This window comes from Vanacampus margaritifer, chromosome 2, assembly GCF_051991255.1.
Source record: "Vanacampus margaritifer isolate UIUO_Vmar chromosome 2, RoL_Vmar_1.0, whole genome shotgun sequence".
NCBI lineage: Eukaryota > Metazoa > Chordata > Actinopteri > Syngnathiformes > Syngnathidae > Vanacampus > Vanacampus margaritifer.
Window position 1 is genome coordinate 53,595,120 of NC_135433.1, and position 25,162 is coordinate 53,620,281.

At 40.6% G+C, this 25,162-nt stretch overlaps 1 protein-coding gene across 1 annotated transcript in view; it reads left to right on the forward strand.

Moving 5' to 3' along the window:
• The first annotated feature begins 3,268 nt into the window (after positions 1-3,268).
• The window catches only part of fbxl16 (F-box and leucine-rich repeat protein 16), a 34,743-nt gene continuing 12,849 nt past the window's right edge, over positions 3,269-25,162 (forward strand). The window contains exons 1-2 of the mRNA XM_077559275.1: positions 3,269-3,663; positions 21,581-22,295. Of these exons, the coding sequence (XP_077415401.1) occupies positions 21,588-22,295 (708 nt within the window). The 5' untranslated portion in view covers positions 3,269-3,663; positions 21,581-21,587. The remainder of the gene's footprint in view (positions 3,664-21,580; positions 22,296-25,162) is intronic.

Sequence of the window (25,162 nt, forward strand, 5' to 3'; positions counted from 1 at the left end):
GTAATGCCATTTTCTGTGTGGGTTTGTTTGTTTGCTTTCCTCCAAGCTCAAGGAGGAGGTAATGTTTTCATTGATTTGTCGAATTAGCATTTAGTTTATGCACCACTTCCTGTATTTTTCTTTATATTCAGATAACACAAGAATAGTATTTTATGTCGGCTATCTATATTTTCTGTCTGTCCATCAGTCAGTCTGTCTGTCTAGCCATCTCATCCATGAATACATCTCTGCATTCTCCATTTTAGCACTGGGTTGCAGCAGTACCAATGAAAACGACGATGACCATTGTTTTTTGTAATTTTTATTGTTATTAATGAGGAATTCCATTGGCCACCAGACAGGCCTATTAAACAGGTACTTCCGCTACAAACTGTATCTCCTTCATTGACTTTCAATGTAAAATATCAATCCTGTATGACCTTTGGGTAATCATGGGTCATGATCTGGCTTACATTGAGTACTGTATGGGAACAAAATGAAAAACAAGCTGCTTGTGTTTCGTGTGTCAACAGAAACGGATGTTATGTCATTTCAAACATTCAGCCTAAATATTTTCTTAGTTTGAATAGTGTGATTGATTATGCTATAAAAACAATAATAACTGAATTTGTTACTGATACTGTTACTGGCCTGGGATAGTGCCTCGCACCACGTGGCCCGAAATTGAAAAATTTTCAATTTGGGTAGCAACGAGCTTTGATGACATCTCATCCAATCTCATCCAATAGGCAAGATGGTGGCAGAGTAATTTCGGATTGATAGTAGTAAGATATTTTGGAAGAGTTGTACATTGAAAAGACAATGGAGAAAGTGGAGGAAAAAGTTATCAATGCGGTGTCCCAGGGTCCTAACCTCATGTAACACGAGACAAATATAGTACAATACAAGACATGGTAACCCCCCCTTTTATTTTTTTTAGCTGCTGTTCATCTTCTCCTCCTTACAACAAGCAATGTCAGGGCTTTCCATTGTAACAATGACAAATCCATATTGACAAGATGTGGGATAAAGACACAAGGCTACTTCCTGTTCAGTTGCTTAGCAACCAGCACCAAATATGGGCAAGCTTCTTTCGTGTCACCATGGTCCCTGCGCCATCCTGTGGCGCACACTGAGAAAACCAAGTGCTTTTAACGCTGTATGTACAATTCATTATATATTTACTTGATTTTGTTTCTTGCCATTTGTTCTGGTCGAAAACAGTATGTTTTCATAAACACCATGGTGGTTTAGTGGTTAACTTATCTGCCTCGGAGTTCTAAGTTTTGGTGTTGAAGATCAGCTCTGGCCTCTCAACACAAGTTTGTACGGATTTTCTCCTATGTACTATGTATTGAAGACTCTAAAATGTGTTTGTATATGTTTCCTGGTAGAATGTAACACCCTCACACCCAAAGTCAGCTGGGATAAGCTCCAGCTCACCCACTACCCTGTACTGAGGACAAGCACCAGACCATTCCACAATGTAAACAATAGGCACCCGGGTACTTCTGGGTGGCAGAAAAGTGAGTGGTGACATCTGACCTGAACTGAAATGATGACAAAATGTTGTGTTTTAGATAGCATTGCCAGATATAGCCCAAAGTTTTTGTTGTTGATTGCCTCAGTTGCTGAATTGTGGGCCGGTAAAAAGGAAGAAAATAATTAAATAGCACCGAATCAGCGCCAAAAGACACCAGCCCACCAGGCACCTGCCCTGTGTGCCAGATGGTCATGCAGTATAGCCCGGGTGCTCTCCATTTCAGTGTCAACACTGAAAAACTGAATTCTTAAGTAAGATATAATTTCTTAAAATTAACCTAAATTTACTTATTTTGCTTTGACAAGTTACTTTTACTTAAAGTACAATTGCCAACAAGATCATTGTGCTTATTTTAAGATACTTAATACTTAATTGTCTCAAGCAGTCTTGGCATTGACTGTTAATAGCCAGTTTTCAGTACTGTGAGGCTTAAAACAAACATTTCCTACATTTTAAGATGACTAACCAACATCAAAGGCCCTGAATTGGGGTTTCATAAGTTTAATTTTCTTATTTTAAGACTTTGCATAATCTAGTAATAAGATGAATGGAAAAAATACAAGCCTGAAAACAATCAGACAAAAGTGCAATATAGCTCTTGATTGTTAGCATTTTTTTCTTGTGTAAAAATCCGTTTTGTTCTGTTTACTAAGCTCATTTTTCCTCTTTCCAATCAATTCACTACCAGCTCAATGGTTTAGTGTTAGAGTGTCTGACCTCAGACCGAGAGGTTGTGGGTGCAATTCCTGGCTGGGTCATACCAAAGACAATAAAATGGGACCTGTTACTACCTCCCTGCTTGACACTCAGGCCAACTGTAAGTAAATATGTATGTGTTTTAAGAAAAATATTTAATATTGCTTGTTTTTAGTCTCAAAATACTATTTTCAAGACTTCTGTGGTTGATATGGGCCTAGTATTATTTTCTTATTTTTCTAAATCTTACAGGTCAATTTAAATTCAATTTTCGTGTTCTGTTGACAGATACATTTGCTTATTTTAATTAATAATGTTCTTATTTTAATGTTCTTATTTTACTATATATTTTTTCCTTTTTGCAGGGAAAATAATGTATCTGTGCTATTAATCTGAGAAACAGAAACGTTAATTAATTAGCCAGTTCCTTAACTTCTGTTTGTCTGAATATTCACCACGTCCATTTTTGAACCAACTTACCACGGCCGTAATTTTGTCTCTCTTCCAAGTGAGAACATATTTTTGTCTGACACTTCACACATTCAAACTATGACAGAAGAGAAGAAGGCTGAAATCAGAATTCAAGCTATTTAGCTTGTTTTGTTAATCTCCCTGCCTTGGTCAAATGACAGAAAATGTTTGTTTCCCTGTTGTGGATGTATGTAAATGGATGGACATTTTTATGAAACACTTTACTGTGAAATAAAAAAAATAGTAGTCTCATCATTATGTTACTAGTAGTGTTTGATGATTATATGACATCAGGGAATATAAATAAATGTCAATTCCTTTAAGAGGGTTCCACTTCAGACGCATGCATAACCCCTGTCTGCCCCCATAGTGTCTGCACCCACAGGTTGTCATTGTGCAGTGCAGTCCCCTCGGCCACGGTCACAAGGTTTGCACGTTAGCGCTTACCTGTGTTTCACAGGAAGCGAGCGTGTGTCTGTATAACCTACTAGTCTATAGCCATCGCCAGAAGCTGCTGCTCGGGTTACATAAGAAGCAGGAGAGGAAGAGGCTCTGGGCACAGCTGCCCCATCCTATCTCTTTAAATGACACGGAGCTGTGCAGCTCTGCGCGTGTGCGTGCATGTGCATGCGTGCGTGTGTTTGGGGGAGAAATTACGCGAGCGCTGCCGTGTTGTGCCGGAGGACGATCGAAAACACAACGCAGACGCCCCTTCGCTCACCTTTTATCGCGTAGAAGAAGAGGCTGTTCATCGCTTCTCCACCTGAGTGTGAATAGTTCTCACTTTTGGACCCAGCTGCTCCTCCGTCGTGTCTATGGGCTCCGCCGGTGCATCGCTGGCCTCTCCATAGAGGAAATAGCGGGCAGGGCGGCCTCCCGATTCTAAATTGTTTCGCCCATTTGCCAGGAGAAACGTGATTAAGAGACAGCGTGCGGATCATGGATTAAAAGACGAGTGAATATCCATCTGAGAGGTAAGAGGAGAAGTGGCGGGCATAGTGTGCGTGGATGTACAGCGATAAGTGGCGTGTGTGTACGTGTGGCGTTGATGGGTGAAGCTGTGCTTGGTTATGGCAGCAGCAGCAGCAGCAGCATCCACGCTCCACACTGCGGTCCTTCCTCCGCTCCCACGAGGCGGAGGAGAGCACGCAGGGGTATCCGAGACAGGGACGTGTGGGGGGGCACGGTGATGGGTGGTCCAGCCTCTTTGTGTGCATCCAGCCTCTGGGAGACGAAGCTGATCAACCGCATCGAGCTGCAGATTATTAACTAACACAATGACGTCACCGTCTTTGAGTGACGTAACTGCTTTGGTTCTCATTTTGTGCAATGTGATTTTCAACCTTAGTTCACTATTTGTGTTTGGTGTGAGCGTCCACATTCAGTGGATGATTCTGTTGTCGTTCTCCAGTATCTGGGGGACAACAGGTTTGTTTTAGTTTACGGTTATTTATTTGACACTGTTTAGAACTATCCATCAGGTAGGAACTCATGCATATAGGCCATGCCCTTTTATTGGATTCTACTGGATGGTTTAAACTAGAATTGTGTGTCACAATTGTGTCACCGCCACAGATAACGGGTCATTCCAGAATTAGAGAACATTTTCTGTTTTCCTTCCATGAAATTTCAAATAATCTAGCACAAAATACACAAAACATGCACTTGTTGTGTAAATTATAATTGTCTTGAGTAGGGATATTCAATACCACTTTTTTTTCAGACTGATAGTGTACAGTAAGTACTCCACTCTTGAATAGTCACCGATACGATACCAAATGATACCATTAGTACATAAACCCCCCCCCCCCCAAAAAAAACAAAACAAAAAACAAAACAATGACATGTAATTTTAGAGAAAGGCCTATTTACTGTATCCCAATATAGCACATGTCAATGTAAATTTTCTATTCTTCTAATTTCTAATTTCTAGTTCCTGATCGTAAAACCCAAGAGGGCAGTCAATACTGGTATCGCCCACCATCGCAAGTACCGATACCGATAAATATGGCTGATATCGGCACAGATACCTGATATCGTTATTCGCCCGTCCTTAGTATTGAGACAATAAGTGGCTAGTAAAAATGATTCGCTTACTAAATATTGCTCTTGAGCACCACTACTTTCCCCCTGATGACCAACTTACAGGGGTGGGGAGCCTTTGGGCACCTCATGATTCAATCACGATTCAAGGGCTACGATTCGAGTATCAAACAATTATTGATGAATTTTTAATTTGTGTATATTGATGCACTTTTTCACAAAACAGTTTTTTGATTTGTCTTACTAAGCATTAATCACTTGCAATCCCACCTTAAATGGTATCAGCAACTCAACAGTAGCAAAATAAAAAAAAAGTCTGCCTTGAAATTACATTATGACTCATTTGCATTTTCAAACTGCAACAAAAAAACCGTGTCCCTATACTTGCTAAAATATTAACTTAACTGCAGACTAAAACTAAATGCTTTGCACAAAATCTCTTCAAATGGAAACCATAAATTCCTCATAAAAATGATTACAAGAGGCCATTGCTATGGGATGGCTTGGTGTGCCTGGGTTCCAACGTGGTTTGCAGCAGTGCTCGAAATCCTCATATTTCACGACGGCACGAGGGCCTTCGTATTTCACTTCGCCTTTTCTGATAAGGGTGGCAGCATTGGAATCGTTTCCTCGATTGTTCTGTGGCCATACCCGCAGTAACAACAGCCATCTCCCTGTCTCCTCCGTGGTATAATTGAGTTACATGACTTGTCATGTTTGTTGTGTTACAAAGAATTTTAGTTTAGTGCAACACATGTTACATATGATGGCATATAACGTGGCTTTTATCCAGTTCACTTCCGCTCTTGACATTGTAGAAGCCAAAACTGTTTCAACACATCTGCTTTTAAATTAGAAGCAGTTTTTAATCTTACGGCAGCGGTCATCCATGTTTGTTTTCGTCTGTGCGCTTCCCAAAGTGTCCCGGAGATGATGGGTACTGCACTTCTTAGTTCCATTATTTTCAACGTTCTGTACCCTAATAATCGAAATGTGGACGTTTGTGAATTGATTCAGATTCATCCATGTCTGAATCGCGATACATCTAAGAAATGGAAAGTGGGACATTTTTGGGAACGAATCATCCAAGTGGTGACCCCTCGTGGGATAAGCTGAAAGTAACAACAACAACAACAACAACAACAACATAAGCAACAACAATGTGGAAGGTTCCAAAGTTATGTTTTTCCCTCCCTGGCAGGGCCCTTTGGCTATAGAATAATCCATTGAAAATTTGGCGATAATCTGTATAACAAAAACAATAATAATGCATCGGATTAATATAGTGTTTTTCTAGACACTCAAAGACGCTTTACAATAGAATGGATACATTATTCATGCACTCACACATTCACACTGTGGTGGCGGTAAGATACTTAAGTTGCCACAGTTTCCCTGGGGCAGGCTGACGCAAGCATGGCTGCCAGTGTGCGTCTACGGCCCCTCCAACTACCACCAAACATTTGCACCTTCCATACAACAGTGTGAGTAGCACTGGAGGCAATGTGTGTGAAGTGCCTTGCCCATATGGACACAATGACACATGACTTGGGGAGAGCGGGGATAAAAAAAAATAAATATTTTTTTGTAATTCAATTGTAAAAAAAAAAAAAAATAATTTAAAAAACAATACTTGCAGTCTTGAAAATGTACCCCTGGCAAGAAAATAATAATATCTGGTCGTCCAAGTGAACAATTTTGTCAGTTTGATTATAACAGTTTACTGTAATATTAAGTAACATGAAGTAATATGTGGGGGCAACTATGCCCCATAGACACATCCATTGTGGTATATAAAGAACAACTCCAGTATTTGTATTTTTTTGCTCTGTTTGTCAACATACTTTGTATGTTAAGTCGTATGTGTGTTAACATGTGAGGGAAAAATAATAATAAACACAAAGTAGCAACCTGTCGAGGGATGCACTTTAATGGCATTATCAGCATTAGATCCACTTATCAAGTCTAAATCCTTCTAAATCCCCCATTAAACCCTGGATGACTAGTCAACAAGAGTAAGTAACTTTGCATTAAAGGCTGTCTGCAGTCAAAAGGTCTAATCAGCTTTTGTTGACATAAACAAAGTAGTGTTTAGCCACTACCTAATTAATGCCCATCTCTTGTGAAAGATGCCCAACTGAAATGCAAATTCCCTGTAGCCAACTCCACCAAACAGGCTGCTATATATTTTCCATGCAATTTATTTTACGTTTTTGCAAGCAGTCACTTCAAATTATTTTGCAGTTCTAGTTTTACCAACAGAACTCTATATTTGCTCCTTCCTGTGAATGATCAACAAGTGAAGATCCAATATGCACTGTTGTTCATACTGTAGTAGGATGAAGTAATATTAGGTATGTGGAATATAGGGTACTTGTAACTTTATTTTCAACCAATGGTTTCTACAAGCATGTGTTGCTTCATGTCCAGCATTCCCTAAGGCGTTCGTTCCTGCTGCAGGAAGGAAGTCATCTTTTTTAGGAGCAAAGCTGAACGTGAGGGTCTCGGAGACCGTCAAGGAGCTAAGATCCAACTCTTGAGAATTGGTTTAAGATGTCAAGACAGGGAGAGATTAAGTCTTTGGGCAATATTGCATACATTGTCAAGAATGGTATTCTGTATCAGACAAAGAAAGTTGAGGCGTTTGCGTTGTCTCGTCAGTTTAGACTGCGAGTAATGGAACTGTGTCACTCCATTCCCTGGGCGGGTCACATGGGTCTTCAGAGACCGATGCACCGAATTTGTAGTCATTTTGTGTGGCCTTGCATGTACACAGACATTTCCAAATTTTGCAGGTCATGTTAATGTCAACTGACAGCTGGGAAAAGGGTTGCTCAGGCCCAGTTGCAACCGTTGCCTATTATTGGTACCCCATTTGAAAGGATTGGTATGGACATAGTTGGTCCACTTGAGAAAAGTTCCAAAAGAAATAGTTTCATTTTGGTTATTTGCGATTATGCTACGAGATATCCAGAAGCTTCTATCATCTATAGCGATCAATTAAAGCAGAACAAATCGCAAATTGTCTATTGCAACTATTCTCCAGAGTGGGGGTTGCGGAAGAAATTCTGACAGGTTGTGGTACCAATTTTATGTCAAAATTGTTAAAGCAAGTCTATCAGCTGTTGGGGCTTAAGGGGATCAGGACCACACCTTATCACCCCCAAACGGATGGGCTGGTAGAACGCTATAATCAGACATTGAAGCATATGCTGCGCAAGTTTGTTTCCAGCACTGGCGCTGACTGAGACCAGTGGCTACCATATCTTCTGTTCGCTTACCGGGAGGTCCCACAGTCATCTACCAGCTTCTCCCCCTTCGAACTGCTGTATGGACGCCATGTGCTTGAACTGGGGGTCATTGAGGTGTCCAACAGCGAGTGGTGTAGTCCCATTGTACTGGCAACCAATAAGGATGGCTCTTTGCGATTCTGCATTGATTTCAGGTACCTGAATGCCATTTCCAACTTTGACCCCTATCCAATGCCAAGAGTAAACGACTTGTTGGCGAGAGTGGAACGAGCCTCCTATATCACCACCCTAGACCTCAATAAAGGTTACTGGCAGCTGGCATTGGACCCCGGAAGCAAAAGAAGCTCACGGCGTTCAGGACACCATTTGGTATGTACCAGTTTAAAGTGATGCCATTTGGTCAGGGGGGCACCAGCAACCTTCCAGTGCCTGATGGATCACATACTGTGGGACGTGTCCGACTTTGCTGCTGCCTACTTGGATGACGTGGTGGTGTATAGTAGCTCCTGGGAACATCTACACCACCTGGAGAAGGTGTTGCACAAGATTAGAGTGGCGGGCCTGACTATCAATCCCCGGAAGTGCTCGGTTGCCCAACACGAGGTGCAGTACCTGGGATTCACCATTGGATTTGGGAGGATCAAGCCACAGATTGGAAAGATGGAGGCCATTGGCTCGTTTGCAGTCCCCATCACAAAAAAGCAGGTGAGAGGATTTCTTGGACTTGTTGGTTGGCATAGCAAATTTGTGCCGAATTTTATGAAAGAACTGCCATTCTAAAGAGTTTGACTAAGAAAGCAGCACCGAATAAAGTGCACTGGACTGAGGAGTGCGGGCGGGCGTTCCAAGATCTGAAGGAGGCCATCTGTACAGGGCCGGTCCTTCACAGCCCTGACTTCAGTCAGCCCTTCATCATCCAGACTGATGCCTTGCAAAGTGGGCTGGGGACTGTCCTGCTCCAGGAGAAGGACGGGGAGAGGAGACCAGTCATTTTTCTCAGTCGGAGGACGATGGATCGGGAAACGAGGTACTCAACAGTGGAAAAAGAATGCTTGGCTGTGAAATGCGCTGTTGACTCTCTGATACTACCTGCCGGACGTCACTTTGTGCTAGAGACAGACCATCGCGCCCTTCAATGGCTGTATAGAATGAAGGACTCAAACAATTGCATCACCGGATGGTATCTCTTCCTGCAACCATATGACTTCATAGATCGGTACCATCATGGGAAGTCAAATGTGGTAGCGGCCTTTCTCTCTAGAAGCAAGGAGGATGGCTTCGCCTTGGAGAGGGAGGGGGAAGTGTAACGGACAGCGTGTTCGTCTAGTTTGGTGGTGTCAGGTCAAAAGAGTCCCAAGTCGACCAGACATTGCTAAAAGGGTGCGGCCTGGACCAAGTGGAAGAGTGTGTATGGGGTGGCCACATGGTTTTACTAAATTTAAGTATTTAGTTTATTGTCTAGATGGGTTAAGTTGGGGAACTAGTTATTCGTTTGTAAGTATTTCTTTAGTTTTGGGTTATATTTTCACATTGAAGGATTTTAAGTTAGTCTAATGATTTACACCTGTGGAGTTTATTGATTTGTTCCAATTATAGTGTCCCCATTTAAGAAACCTGTAACATCACTGTGGAAGAAACTGCTGCTGGAGAAGCCATGCTCCGAGCCTTTCTGCCAATTCACTTTTTTGCACAATGCATTTTTTGCATTTTTGCACATGTGGAGAATAAAACAAAAGAAAAGAAGTGCCACCTGGAGCCATCTGCCTCTGCTCATTTGTACTCACTATCCACCGTTCGTGCCTGTCCTGATCACACTAGGGTCAAGCCTCTTCTTTGGCATTGATGTCTGATACCGGAGTTAAATCCTTCCTAATATAATTTCAAGCTATCATGATATCTCTTTGTTGCCATTGATAAGTTCATTGGGTAAGTCACTGGCTTTGTTTGTCATAAATGATTAATTACATCATTAGACAGATTGATAAAACCTTGTAAGCCATGTTGATCTGCCTCTTGCAGTATGTGCTGCACTCTGCTTGCACACCATAATACACACTGCTTAAGAGCCATGCAATCTGCTCCACTCCTCTCCCATAATGTAACTGTGGCTCAATGTTGGCAATGACAGCTTGTTAGGAGGCCTAGGATAGGCATAGGATACCTGTTTCAAATAGTTCGGATTTAGGCTTTGCAGTAGTCCACAGTGGGAAGCATTTAAATAAGAAACAGGAAGATGATCATGATATAAACGTATTTGTGGTTGCAATGTAAACTATCCTCAGTGCCTCAGACTCAAACCAAATTCTGTTTTGTTAGCAATGGCTGAATAGGTTAGCTTGACAAGCAGTTTGTGTATCCTGTCATGGTCAGTCAGGAGAAGCCTTCAGTGCTGTTCTTTGCTTTTTAATTTTTATTATTATTTTTTATAGTGGAAATGTAATCTGACTCTGCGATGGGCTGGTGATCAGTCTGGCGAAACCCATTATTTACCTAAAGTCAGGCAAGTGCTATAGAAAATAATCAGATGGAAGCAGAATATAATTTAGTGCCGATAAAACTACTGGTGTGTTGGGGCCAACACTGTATACAAGCAGTTTCATTTGCCATAATGTGCCCTTAGATACCATGATCATCTTAAAGAACACTGATTGGTTGGCTCACTTTTCAAAAAACTGTTCAAACAAAGCAAGATTTCGGACATATCACATATCGCTATATAATGGCTAAAAGAAGAGGGCGTGTGGGAGATTTAGGATGTGAACTTTTGCCGATCATTTGATTCAGGTGTGTTAGAGGAGGGAGACAATTAAAACGGGCTGAATGGGTGCTCTCGAGGACCGGACTTGGACACCCCTTATCTAGAATCACTATCAGTGTTGTGGTACATTTGCCTGAAAACTGTGTTGTCAGCATGATGTCAGTTCCCACATAATGACAAGTTCAAACGCAAGCCTGAAAAAAAAATGCCTGTCTCTGTACGTGCACCGTGATTGACAGTCAGCCAGGCCGGATGTAGTCTTCAGGGTGTAGTTTTAGCCGTGTAGAGAATAGATAAATGGATGTACAGCTATAAGCATAGTTGTGTAAACAGCCCGAGTTGGCTGCAGTACAGAATGAGTTTGGAATATAAATAGACAGAACCCATTCCTGTTAACCGCTACAAACATAGTTTTGTCATTTTAGTAAATACTTTTTATCAACATTGCTCAAGGTTGATTCTCTTGCCTTAAAAAGTGGACTAAGGCTTTTACTATAGTTGCTGTCAAAAACATTAATTGCCATCATGAACGCATTGCCAGCGTCTGTTAGCATCTTGTTTTGTCATGATCGGTGTTTTTGCGTATTTGGTTTTGATTCAATTAAAATTTAGCATGTTCTCCCTATGCCCCTTTTGATGTTTTCTCGTTTTTTGTGTCCACCTGTTCTCGTCAGCCACCCCGGTCCCTTTTGTCTCCCAATCAGCTCCCTCAGCCACTCGTGTTTTGTCCAGTTGTTCGGCATTGTCTCGTACGTTTGTACTTGGTTCCCTGGTTCTGTCTTTTTTAGGTTCATTATGTTTGCTATCTTTGTCCTTTTTCTTGTCCAAGTCATGTCATGTTGTCTTGTCCTAATATTTGTTCATTACTTTCAAATTAGTTTTTTGACTTTCTTAATTTCGTCTTTTGATTCCCCATCCTAGTTGTAGTTTTGTTCTTTTATTTATTTATTTATTTTTACGCACTTCTGCAACCCATAACATCTAATACTGACAAGAGGGAAAGGAAATGAAAGAGAATGTGTTAACAACAACAAAAATAAGTTGTTTACTCGGGTCTCATTGAAACAATGCTGGGCAGGATAGCGTTTACCACATGTGAGGTTCCAGTCTCGGCTCTGGGCCTCCTGTGTGGAATTTCCATGTTCTTACTTCACTTTACTTTACTTCACGTACTGTACTTCGGCGTTCTTCCACACTTCAAAAACATGCATGTTAGGTTTACTGAAAACGCTAAATCAGTGGTTACCAACATGGTCGCCCATAAGGACCACATGAGATACCTGTGGTCGTGTTCTAAAAATAGTTAGTCAGTGGTATTAGCTTGTGAAAAGAGACATTATGATTCCCTAGGAATGTTGTACAAGTGATCATTTGAAAATGTAAAAACTTACAGATATGTATAGAATTTTTTTTTTTAAATAATTGTTTCCTAGCTTGCTAAATTATTGTTGATAATTATTGCAAATGTCATCACGTCACCAGCGAACCTCAAGAGGACAAGCTGCATAGAATGGATGGATGAAAGAATGCTGTTGTACTCTAGTGGTATGAAATATATAAAAACATATGAAATAAAATTAGAGCATACACTTACATTCCATCAAAAATACACATTGTCCTATGCACATACAATACATTGTATGTTGTGGAATGATACAAACTTGAAAATAATACAATTATATAAAGTTATTTTTTAGGATTCCCAAAATTATTTTTCAAAAATAATTATGAAACTGTTTTACTTTTAAACTCTTTTGCGAATGCAGTGCATCAAGGTTCCTTTACTGTTGACAGTATTTTTTATGTGATTATGCAAGGAGCGAGGCTGCTGTGAGAGTGACAGTATTGACTTTGTATAACTACACGAGTTTAGCACATATTCTTCAGCTCGGTTCATTACTGCGCATCACACATTTTTACACATTTAACATTATCACTTTACACGCATGAATGGCCCAACGAGCTCATTAGCACAGCAGGAATACAAATATATATCACATGCCAGAATGGCTGAGAATTAATTCATGTGTTTTCAATGTGCCAAGACAGGCTACTGAACAATCTTGAGGAGACTGACAATTGGAGATTTTAAATTGTTGATGCTTAAGGCAATTTCTGGAGTCCCAAACATTGAAGAGTCACCTTTTATGGTAATTAGATGCACATACTGGTCGTCTAAAACTGTGAGGCCAGACCAACAGGCACAATGTTCTTCTTCTATCCCCAGTTTACAAAATATGATCCAAGTTTCTGTTTTAGGAATCTCTGGCTCTGTATGAGGTGGAAAATAAAAAAATCCAAGACATTCATGTGAAGTGAGCTCATGATTTTTAAGATCCTGGCGCTCGATGAATAACACAGACAGAAATGTTGATCGTAGAGTTGCTGAATTTGTCTCTATGAATCATGGACGCAAGATGGAAAATGACTTATTCAAACAGCTCCACTTCACAGCCTGGGCTGACTTTTCCTCTTAACAGACTGAGGCCCTTTGCAGCAAACCAAGCACACATCACTGGCAGTGCCACTGAGCTGGAAAGGAGGAGTTGTTTAGGTAACTCCAGACTCGGTGGGATAAACACGGTGATAGTGCTCCTCTGCAGTTACAGTGTGTCGAGCCCAGTGAGAGTGATTCATCAGGAGAGACAAACCTGTTGCCTCCTTCAACATAGCGCGTCAATGTGTATGCAGCTTCTAGAACAGTGGCGGCCATTTTTTCCCCCCAGAGGCCTGCATACAGAAAAATGGAAGGATGCCAGGACCACTTTGACATTCTTAGGCTTAATTTACTAAGCATACTAAAACCAATCCATTAAGCGATTGTATGTTGTTTTGGTGTACACTGAATTCCAGCTATTTTGAAAAACTGCAAAGTCACAGCTTACTGTTAAAAGTGACAGTAAAAATAGTTTAGGACCTTTCAGAATTTTGGGGTGGCTCGCGGCTCTGTAATCCACAAGAATAAATCTGCCCCTTCACTGAATAGCAGCCAAATCACAATTTTTTTGTTTTTGATATTTAATTATCTTTAGCCACCGTGATTTGATGAAGATCACTTTTTCATTAACATTTCCCACAGTAATCAAATTATCTAAAGTTAAGTTAAATCAAAGGTCGGCTCGCCGTCATGCTTGTCACATTTCCGTGTTGAGGCTTTCAAGGTCCACTTTGCCTTCCGTCAACAATAAACGTCCGCGCAGAAACACAAAATATTAGTTTTCGGCAACTTCTGGGTGCCGCAAATATGTTTTTTTTGTTTTTAATTACTGCACATTTTGACATCAATTTTGACTTTAACGATGAAATCTGACTTATGCGGAAATTCGGGCTACGTCGCCAGCGTAGGAACGGAACTTGTTTGTAACTTGGGAATGGTTTCTTTACATAGCTAGAAGAGATGTCTATTTAAATGTATTATTAGTTGTGGTAATAGTTGTAGTAGTTGTCAGTTATGATGTGTGTCTAGGTGTAATTCAATGCCTTGGTGATGAAATGCTGATTTGTGCTATAGCTTTTTTAGACTTGTGGCATAACAAGTGGCCACCTACTTGTTCTGTCCCTAGTTGTCATGGTAACGGCAGCCTTACTCAGCATTGGCCCCACAGAATAGCGGGTGGAATGAACAGTGACTCTTTTACATTAGGCAGGACCACCCCCTGAAAAAAAGGCTAATTTTAGCATGGTAGAATACAAGGTATGTAAAATACACTATAATTAATCATCTTTGGAGTATTTGGTGAAAGCTTGTCACAGACACAAAACACTAAATAGTCCACAGCTTTGTTCGTAAGTGTAAATTTATTTTTATTTTTTTGTCTATATGTGCTCAGTAATTGACTGACTGACGGTCAGTCCAGTGTGTCCTGCCTCTCACCCAAAGTCAGCTTGGATAGCCTCCAGCTCCACCATGACCCTAATGAGTGCAGGCTGTATACACCCTAAAAACGGATTGGTGAAATTAACCCCCCCAAAAAAGGGTTACATTTGACCAATCAAGCTGGTAGTTATGTGTCCAACAGACCCTTTGGTTAAAACAACCCTTCTAGAATGGTAGGTGTTTTCAACCAATATATATTGGGGATTGGGCAAACCGATACAAATTGGTCATTCTGACCAAGATATTGTTTAATCTGTGTAAGAGGCTGACAAAAAGAGTACCACTGATTGCCACACGCATCTAAGTGGGGCGAAAGTCGTTCTTCGCATTTGGCCCATTACCTTGCAGTGAGCAGCCACGCTCGGAAATCATTTGGTGATGTAACCCCCCAATTCCAACCCATAATGCGGAGTGCCAAGTAGGAAGGCAAAATTTGTCCCGTTTTTATAATCTATGGAATGACCCGACCAGGGATTGAACTCCCAACCTCCCAGACTCAGAGCAGACACTCTACCACTAGTCCACTCTGCTGGTCATACCTATATTTATTAGGGGTGTTAGAAAAAATCGATTCGGCAATATATCGCAGTATTACAGCGCGCAATTCTCGAATCGATTCGATATGCGTCCGAATCGATTTTTAAACATCAATTTTTTATGGGAATATTCAACAATAACGTCTTCCTTAGGGTTAGGATTTACACATTAAGCATGGAAGAATGTTATATTAATGGAACATTAAGCCATAATATTTTATTTCAGTGCTGTTCAAACATGAAACAGACTGCAACCTGTTTGTTGAATGCAGTGGCTCAGTTACAACCCTGAATTTTCAGGTAAATAAATACATTTTCATACAAATCTTACAGTGTACATGTAGAAGTTTACTGATTAGTATTTTCTAAATTTGAGTAAAAAAAAAATTGCAATAATAAATTTATAGATTTGTATCGGGATTAATCGGTATCAAATCGAATCGTGATTTATGAATCGAATCGAATCGCCAGGTACTAGGCAATTAACCCCCCCCCCCCCTAACGTTAATATAGTCTAATATATTGTAATCTCGTATAACAATTAATAAATACATTTAGAAGACAATAAATTGATACAATAAATATATTTCCAAGTGATCTATCTAGATTTACTTCATATTGTCACCAATTTAATTGGTTGTTTGGCTAACCAATAAAATTGGCATGCCCGTAACCACCCGGAATGGTCAATTTCTGACCAATCTATTGGATAATCAAGCCAATATGAGCTTAACCTACTAGATTGTTTTTTAATTTTTTAACCAATCCATTTTTAGAGTGTATAAAATGTAGAAATGGCTGAATCAGGAAGGCTTCCGCAATTTGCAGCTGAGTAGTGCTCTGAAAAATGTCCACAATTGCTTTACGATGTGATTAGTTAACAAATGACATCTCAATTATTATGAACTTGTGACTTTTGGACCTGGGCCTTGTAGGTATAAGTGACCTAATCTACCATCACGTCATAAAATACAAAAATGCTATATAACTTCAGTATGTGTGACATTAAATATGAGACAGGCCGTTGGTGACTTGACCCAGACAAAGTACCATGTACAATAAGTCGTTTACTCCAATCCAAACCTTTATTATGCAACAGGTGGCCGATTCAACTCATTACATTACACAGTATCCGCTCACCATACAGACACCGGAGGGGTAGACTAATATACCTGCAATCAGCTCTGGGAAAAGGTTCAGTTGAAGAAACTACGATATTATCTCCCCAAATAAAAATTAAGCAAAGGGCCTTTGTTTAAAAACAAACCCAGCACTACTTACTTATTCATATTGACATGATCTGACATGGACTCGTTGCCAGCCAACCTCTAACTATACAATATACTGTAGGAGTTCACAATTAATATTTCTCAATATCAAAGGTTGAAATAAAATGCATTGTTCTCACCAGAGATGCTGATGCAGCAAACATCATTTCTTTGCTAGGCCTGTCTGTGTAAGCTAACTCTTCCATGTTTGCATTTTGTAGTGCTCTGAAAGTGCCCCAAAAAATCTATTTCGGGGTTGAAACAAACCAGCCAGCAACAGTGTTGGCTGACCTAGCCTCAAAAACTTCAGTTTTTCTTAAAAATGCACCTTGAAAAGTGCATTTTTACCCACGTCCGACATCATCCTACCCTGTAAATCAATCTTTGGTGCGCGTTTAAAGCTCAACCAATGAGAGGTATTAAACATAGCTGAACCAATCAAAGGACTGAAAAGTGCCCTAGCTTACTCGCAAGATTCGTGAAGGTGCAGAATGGTGAATCTGAAATCTGATTGGTTAAAAAAAAGAAGGGAGTGTTTATGTGTGTGCATGGTGAGCGCTAGCACTCTGGAAGGTGTTGGGCAACAAATATTTGCATGGCAACACGTCGAATCTGAAAAACACATAAAAATCAACCCACAAAAAACTGGAAGCTGCACAGCCATGACACACTCTATGAAATGAAAACAAAAGATAGTTGTCATTTCATGTAAGTTGTAAATGTTGGTCCATACTTCTAAATTTGATGGTGTTTGTGTCCCGATTAGTTGTTAAATTTGACATTACAAAACCTTCCATTATAATGTATGTGTATGTTGGTTTGTGTGTTACTGTTAAATAAGTAAATAAATGTTACATTGTACATTTTTTCTTATGTGTTTTCTTCATTTAGGTTTATAGATAAACTGTAATAGACAATGTGCCACATGAACCAGCTATTACAAAACAACTATTTTCTTGCTGTTTGCCTTGTATAATTGTTTTGGATCTTATTATAGTCGTGTGCCTAAAGAAGTATTGGGTGAGTACTGTGGCATTCATTAGGATAAGGGAGGCATCTTTTTACATCTCATTTCATAATGTGAAATTTGCGATAGCACGTCTTTGCTCTGAAATATGTCGGCCTTTTTTGAAACGCTTCACAGTGCTGGCTGTAGCCAGTCAAGCTGAAAGAATTGTATTATGTAATGGAGGAACCTGGTGATGCTGCAGATGAGGCAGAGCAAGGCTCCATCTGCTAAGGGTCCGGCAGAAAATTCTGCAAAGGTCCAACAGGGCTCGTGCTAATGAATGGATTGCATGAACAGATACATGTAAGTGTACACGGATGTAGCATGTGTTGATGTTGTTTTGGCAGAATAGGGCTGAATGATGCTGTTGTGTGTGAAGCCCTAAAGTCAGGGTGTTACATAACTGATCAGTTGGAGCCTGTGAGCCTCCTCCTGCTGCTGACACAGTGAGATCAGAGAGAACAGGCAAGATGAGGCCATGGTCCACGGATCATTTACACTCTCAGCCGTTCTCATGTGGACATGGGATCCAGATTATGTACAGAAACGTATTTAAATGGTGTGAAAATAGATTGAGCTATTCTCATCTACTGTAAATCGGTGAACAAATACAGTATGATGATGTAACATTAATACAGTTCTGTGCAAATCTATCTGTCTGTCTCCTAGGGATGTAACGATATCCAAATGTCACAATACCATATTATCACGATATGAACCTATAATAATTATCACAATATTGTGGTGTGTTGTTGGCAATAAAAAAAAAGAAGAAAAAACGAAGAAGCTCATAATACTATATCTATGTCAACCTTTGAGTTTTCTGCTATATCCATGCCACTATGCCAGTATGGTCGCTGCCCTCCACCATCTTGAATTACTTTGTAAACAATGCACAGCGTATGTCACTATTGGCTCAGCAGCATAAAGTAGGGCTATGCAGATTGATCCAAGTATCGATAGAAAAGATACCTACGTGAGTATCGGTTCGGGTCGATACCAGAGCGCTAGTATCGATATTTTACATTTATTTATTTATTTTAGTTTCTCATGGGGCCCTCGCGCTATCCCTTTGTAGCACATGCGCATGTGCCGGCCTGCCAATGACAGCGGTGGGCGGCACTGGCTGTAACAAATAATTCTTTTTGCAGTGAAAGACATAATGTGACAATGAGTCATGTTATGCTTTGTTTGAACTACTATCCATTGAGCTAGGTATTAGTGTAGCACAACATGTAAGTATCGTTTATGTAATGTGACTAGACTAGAGGAACTTGGGTGGCTGACATTTCTTTAAATACAGAAGAGTGACAGGGACTCAGAATATGAACATTATTACTACATTTCAATAACAGCCCAGGTATGTTTCAGTTGAGGATACTTTATTATGAAATGTTTAAGAACTAAACAAGAAAGTCTAATTTGCATGACAACAACAAAAAAGTTATTTAATAGGACAAATGATTTTAAAACCATAATATTTTATGAACCTAAAAGTACTTGGTATCGATATTCGCACCAGTACCAGTATCGATCGATACCAAAATCTCAAGTATCGCCCAGCTCTAGCAAAAAGAGTATCATAGTCTATGTAGTTAATAATGCTGTGCTGGCTGAAGCAGGTGAAAAAGTAAAAAAAATTGATAGAGATGTGCTTTAAATATCGTAGCATGACGACAATGATATTTTGGCAATTTTAATATCACGATATCACGTTATGACGATATTGCGGTTATTGTTACGTCCCTACTGTCTACTGGCTTGCCAGTCCATTCATCCATTGAAAAATGTGAGCTGTAAAGTAAAAAAAAGTGTAGTTGGTTACTTGGTTAGTATGCTTGTAATATATTTTGGAATATAGAAAGTCCTATCCGACTTTTGTCTGAATCATCCATCCATTTTCTTAAACGCTTGTCCTCACAAGGGGCGCTGGAGCCTATCCCAGCTGGCATCTGGCAGTAGGCGGGGTATACCCTAAACTGGTTGCCAGCCAATTGCAGGGCACACAGAGACAAACAACCAGCCAATCAAAATCACACCTATGGACAATCTGGAGTGTTCAATTAACCTGACATGCATGTCTTTGGAATGTGGGAGGAAACTGGAGTACCTGTAGAAAACCCACACAAGCACGGGAAGAACATGCAAACTCCAACCAGGAAGGCCGAAGCCTAGACTCGATCTCACGTCCTCTGCATTGGGAGGCAGACGTGCTAACCAGTCACCACCGTGCCGCCCTTTGTCTGAATCAGATCAGTCAAATATTTTAAACATATAAATGTTGTTTTTTTCTGCTATTTTCATTTTTTCAATATAATTTGGTTTGTTAATAGTGCTTGAGATTGAAACATAAGGAAAAAAATATCTGTCTTTAGTTTTGATGAATTATGCAATTTCTGATTCAAGCTCAGTTAAAAAACAGTTTTATTTGAGTGTGTTTTGGTCAATGACTTGGGTATGGTAAAAGAGTTGGGAGTTTCTCTGGTGATATCTCACGGTAGTCTGCTGCCATGCTTTTTTAGTTTTAAAAGAGTCATTGATGGTAGCTAAAAGTTTCTTGGTGTTGGTATTATGAAAGTAATAAACTCAAATGCTGTGGGGAAGTCGGAACATTTCACTTGGTTTCATAGCATACGGGGGTTTGGAAAATATATTCAGATGAAAGAATAAGTTCTGGTACAACAACCTTCCTTGATGCATACCGTTTATATACAGGAATTGTATTCAAGGGTCGTAAGAAGAATGTTGGGAATGAAACCGCCAGGGAGGAGGCAAAGAGGAAGACCAAAGAGGAGATTTGTGAATGTGGTGTGGGAACGCTTGTGGATAGATGGATTAGCAAAGAAAATGCAGAGGACAGTGAGAAATGGAGCAATTGAGTCATGACCACTGAATAAGGTGACGCCAAAGAGAAAAGAATAAGATTTAGTGTGTTCAACATAATACAGAGTAAAACATTGTAAATAATAGAATATCCATGTGGTTTCATCATTTCACAACACAAATTTTCCATTTTCCTTCCGTTTCAAGCTAGAAAAATGTTATTTTTACTGTGCGTTCATCAGATTTAATTTATAAAAACATTTTCTATTCAGTATATAATAAATCAATTAAATGCTAATATTGAAAGCAAGCTTTTTGTCACTGTTTGATACCAAGGGCAATGCAATTGTTGAGTGTTTTTGCAAGATGGCGTGGGTTTGATGAGGTCAAGCAAGATAGAAAATGGTTGGACGGTTATTTAGAAGAAAACATATGTTCAATGTCCGCATTCTAGATGACCAAAATCTTAGTTTTTAAGTGTTAAATATAAAAACTCAAATCAAATAGTTTCTGCAAACCTCAACATCAACTGAACAATAAACATTTTACTCACAAGAAACAAGTTTCTTCGGTTAATTACTCAGTAAAAATAGGCACATTAATTGTTTGGTTTTGTAGCTTGGGAGCAGGACTACATAAATGCTAAAGAGTAGTTTGGTTTCCACAAAACTTTGCAGGAGTGTGGTCAGGTGGAACAGTTGCAATTGTGGCGAATAGAGATGCAAGAAACTTGTTTTTACCATTACAGTCCACTTTCACTGGGGTCACAGTGTTTCCCATAGATTTGAAATCTACTTGGGTGGATGGACTCCGGCGGTGGGGATGGGAGGCAGGTTAGACGGGAGGTGGGTCTCAGTCCTTTTACTACGTCTCCTCTAGTCTCAGGATCCACAAGTGAGTGACGGCGAACTAACGTTACTTGTGGTTGTCCTGTTGCCACATGTTTTTTTTTCTTCTAAAATATATTTTTCATAAATTTTCTTGAAAACTTCTTGGGTGGTGGCCAATTTACTTGGGTGGCCCGCCCAAGTATTAAAATGGTGTGGGAAACACTGGGTCAGGTTGGTCCATAAGCCACAAGATCCTGAGATGTGTTGAAAAAACTTGCTATGTGAAACTGTTGGGGCCAACTTTGCAATGTACATTAGCACTACCTGTAAGAGTGGAGTGCAACAGTATCATTCATGATTTTTCAGACAGAATTTTTCTATTGATGACTGTTCATGCCCAGCGGCTGTCCCACAGCGGTTTAGGTTTACTTGGACCGAAGTGCATTTTGTCCGATTTTAATTTTGGATATGTGCTTTTTCCCCCCCTTCCCCCCAGGTTCCCAATGTTGAACATGTCCACCCCCAGTGAGCTGAAGTCTCCCTGCGTGACTCGCAACGGCATGGTGAAGCTTCCCCCCAGCCAAGCCAATGGTCTTGGTAGTGCCAGCATCACCAAGGGCACCCCTGCTGCCAAAAACCGCCTGTGCCAGTCCTCCTCAGTTCCCTCCATTCTGCCTCCGCCACCATCCTCCCTTCCCTACCACCACCACCACCACCTGGACAACACGGTCATGCCACATTCAGCAGCCTCCATCCTAGGTTGTGACCTCGAACCTGGGAAGCAGCTCGTAGGTCTGAAGTCGTCGCTACGCCAACTACCTCCACTCACACTACCCAAACCCATTCTACTGGAGCGCCAGCTTGTCCTGGATGAGAAGCTGCTAAACCGACTGCTCTGGTACTTCACCACAGCTGAAAAGTGTGTGCTGGCACAGGTATGCAAGACATGGCGAAAGGTGCTCTACCAGCCCAAGTTCTGGGAGGGTGTGACACCCATATTGCACGCCAAGGAGCTTTATACCCTGTTGCCCAATGGAGACAAGGAGTTTGTCAGTCTTCAGGCCTTCGCACTGCGTGGCTTCCAGTCTTTTTGCTTAGTGGGCGTGTCAGACCTGGACATTTGCGAGTTCATTGACAACTACCCGCTCTCCAAGAAGGGCGTACGCTCAGTGAGCCTCAAGAGGTCTACTATCACGGATGCCGGACTAGAGGTGAGTCACTCTCCCGAAAATCCTTGACAATTCCCCTAACTTTCATGCACAAATTATGATAACCTACATCGGGATTTTTTTCTCAACTGTTTTTATTACTCTTTAGGCATGAAAAAAATCGCAAATAAGTGCTTCATAAATGAAATTCAAAAGAAAACGTTTAAGCACATCAACAAACCAATTAGACCATACATTATTTTAAAAGATAATCTAAACTTTAATTTTGTTTAAAAAAAAACTGTAATAAAAACTTCCACAAGCTGTGGTCGGTGTATGGATGTCATGAGATGAACTGATAATAAATAGCTGTGGTGGTTTTGAGCTAAACTAACAAACTGGTAATCAGGAAAAGTTAGAGGTTAGAAGGAGATGTTCTAAATCTAAAGCTACAATATAACACAAACCTAAAAGAGGAACTGAGGCTACACTACCAACTCCTCAAATCATAAACCCACCCCAAGATAGGTTACAGGATCTGACAACAGACAACTAACGCTAGGTGTCCTTGAGCCAGTTGCTCAAACAAGCTTGTTTACATTGAGAGTCTTAAATGATAAGTCAGGCTTGGAGCTGCTTTTTTCTTTTTTACAAAAGGTACAAATCACTGCCTTCTTGTTAATAGCTTTGTTCTTTTTATAAATAAACTTGCGTTTAACCACTAGCACTACCAGAGTTTTAAGACAACTAGATCTCCCCGAGACGTCATTTTGAGCCCACTATAGTTATTACCCGCGGTTTTAAGTAGCAAATAAAATCTCTTTCTTGCTTTTCTGAGGCGGACGGATGGTGAACCTTTATTGATTTCGATTATCAGGCTTGTACTGCCAAAAACGTCATGACTTCATTATTGCGTTCTGAAGATAGAGAGAAACCCATGATTTTACCCGGGATAGCAACCATCGCATGCGGGGTAAGTGTTTGAAAATCATCGGTCTCCTGGAGGTCTTTGTGCGACCGTATCTCCCGAACCGTACGTCCTACCGGGGACATAAGGGCATAAGGGTAGCTTTCCAACTATGTCAGTGCCATCGCTCCACGACATTGCATTCCACCATGTTGATCTAGCTTGTAGCCTCCATGATGAATGGCAGTTGCGGCAGACCCCGTGAGTCCCAGCAAGGTGAAAGATGTACAATGAAAAGAACAGAACTGTCAAAATAACGGCTCTGGGAAATATAGGTCCAAATAAGTTTGCCTCACTCTCCTGGCTGTGCTGCACTCACGTCCATGTCCGCATTTGTAAATGCTCGTAGTGGCTAGTAGTGCTACGTTTTAGTGGCGTGCCTCTATTGCCTATGGGTACCTCCATGGGCCATATTGCGCATTGAATTGCCACTCGCAATCAATTGCGTTATTTTTTTAATGCACTAATTTGCGTGTAATTAATTAATGTAGATTAACGAGTTAAAGTGACAGTCTTGATAAAATTTTTGCACTATAGAAAATGTCTGTTTGATTTTTAACATTTTGTTAATATATTTTTAACATTATTCAAAACTACTACATGTACTGCAAAAACATTAACCTAAAGAAAAAAATACTTTTTATCAAGTACAGATAGTAATTATCTTTTTTCTGGCAACCATTCATCATCATTGCCGCTGTCATCATCTCCACCTGAGTCAGATGGTATATGGTCGACTTTCCTGTAGGTTTTGCTAGCATGTTCTGCACCTGACCACTACAAAACATAAGGACCTGGGGCCTCATGTACTAAGACTTGCGTGGCTTTGATACTAAAACACTCCGTAGGTCCATATCCAGAAAACGTCGCACGCATAAAAAAAATCCAGATGTACTAATTTGTGCGTACGTACATATCCAAGCACATTTCTTTCATACATCTCAATCAATGCGAAAATGTTAGAATAGCAGACTCCTCCCTCTCCACACCCGTACATAAATATGAAAATTTGTATAAACAGGGCTTGCGGGTGGGAATGATTACGATGCATGATAAGATAATCACATTATAAAGCTATGAGGGACAAATGAAAAAAAAACGAGGTGAGCTGGAGACCCTTGTAAACAAAGTAGAGGACCGAAAAACTATGACTTTTGGCAGGCTGTCTTGATCAGAAGTCAATTACAACCTCTGTGATGAAAGTGCCGTCAGAGTATCTCGGTCCGTCGCCGTTAGTGGCTGAATACTGAAGAGTCATCAATCGTGATCATGGAGGCTTTAAGTTAAAATACAATAATATAAGACAACCCTCCGCCGCCGCTGATACCGGATGAATGACATGTTTAAGGAGCATCGATCTGATTGTGATCGTGGGGATTTAAACTTAGAAGACGCGCACGACGCACACAACCCCCCCACGCCCCACAGTGGCAATATTTCGTGGCATGTCCGCCGCTTGTTTAAGGGGCATCATTTTGCCATTGATCAACTTGTGATCGAAAAACCTACCCCCCCTTTCCATGCCACCTAGGCACATGTGGTCCGCCGTACACCCCCATGCAGGACGACAATTACGTCTTCGGCGCATAGATGCAGCCATCCACCGCCCCCTCCAGTGGTGTAAAGTGAATATGATATCAAAATATATGACATATATTTTTACAGCGACCACCTGGTGAAAAGTCCACCTCTTGCAACTGCCCAGCATCACCTCTACGACTCGCCAACGGCTCCAAAGCAAGAAAAACAGCCAATGAGTTGCTTTGAAGCACCGCACGTTCCCACGCTCATTTCACTCTTGATAGATCTAAACGTGAGAGTGGAAAGGTGCATACGCCACCCTTCATACATGAGACTCCAGGATCCTTACTCTCGTATGAGGACAAAAAAAAACATAAAATATTCCTATATTAAAAATTAAATGATGATTTAAAGCAAAAAAATACTGTAGATGGAGTATTTT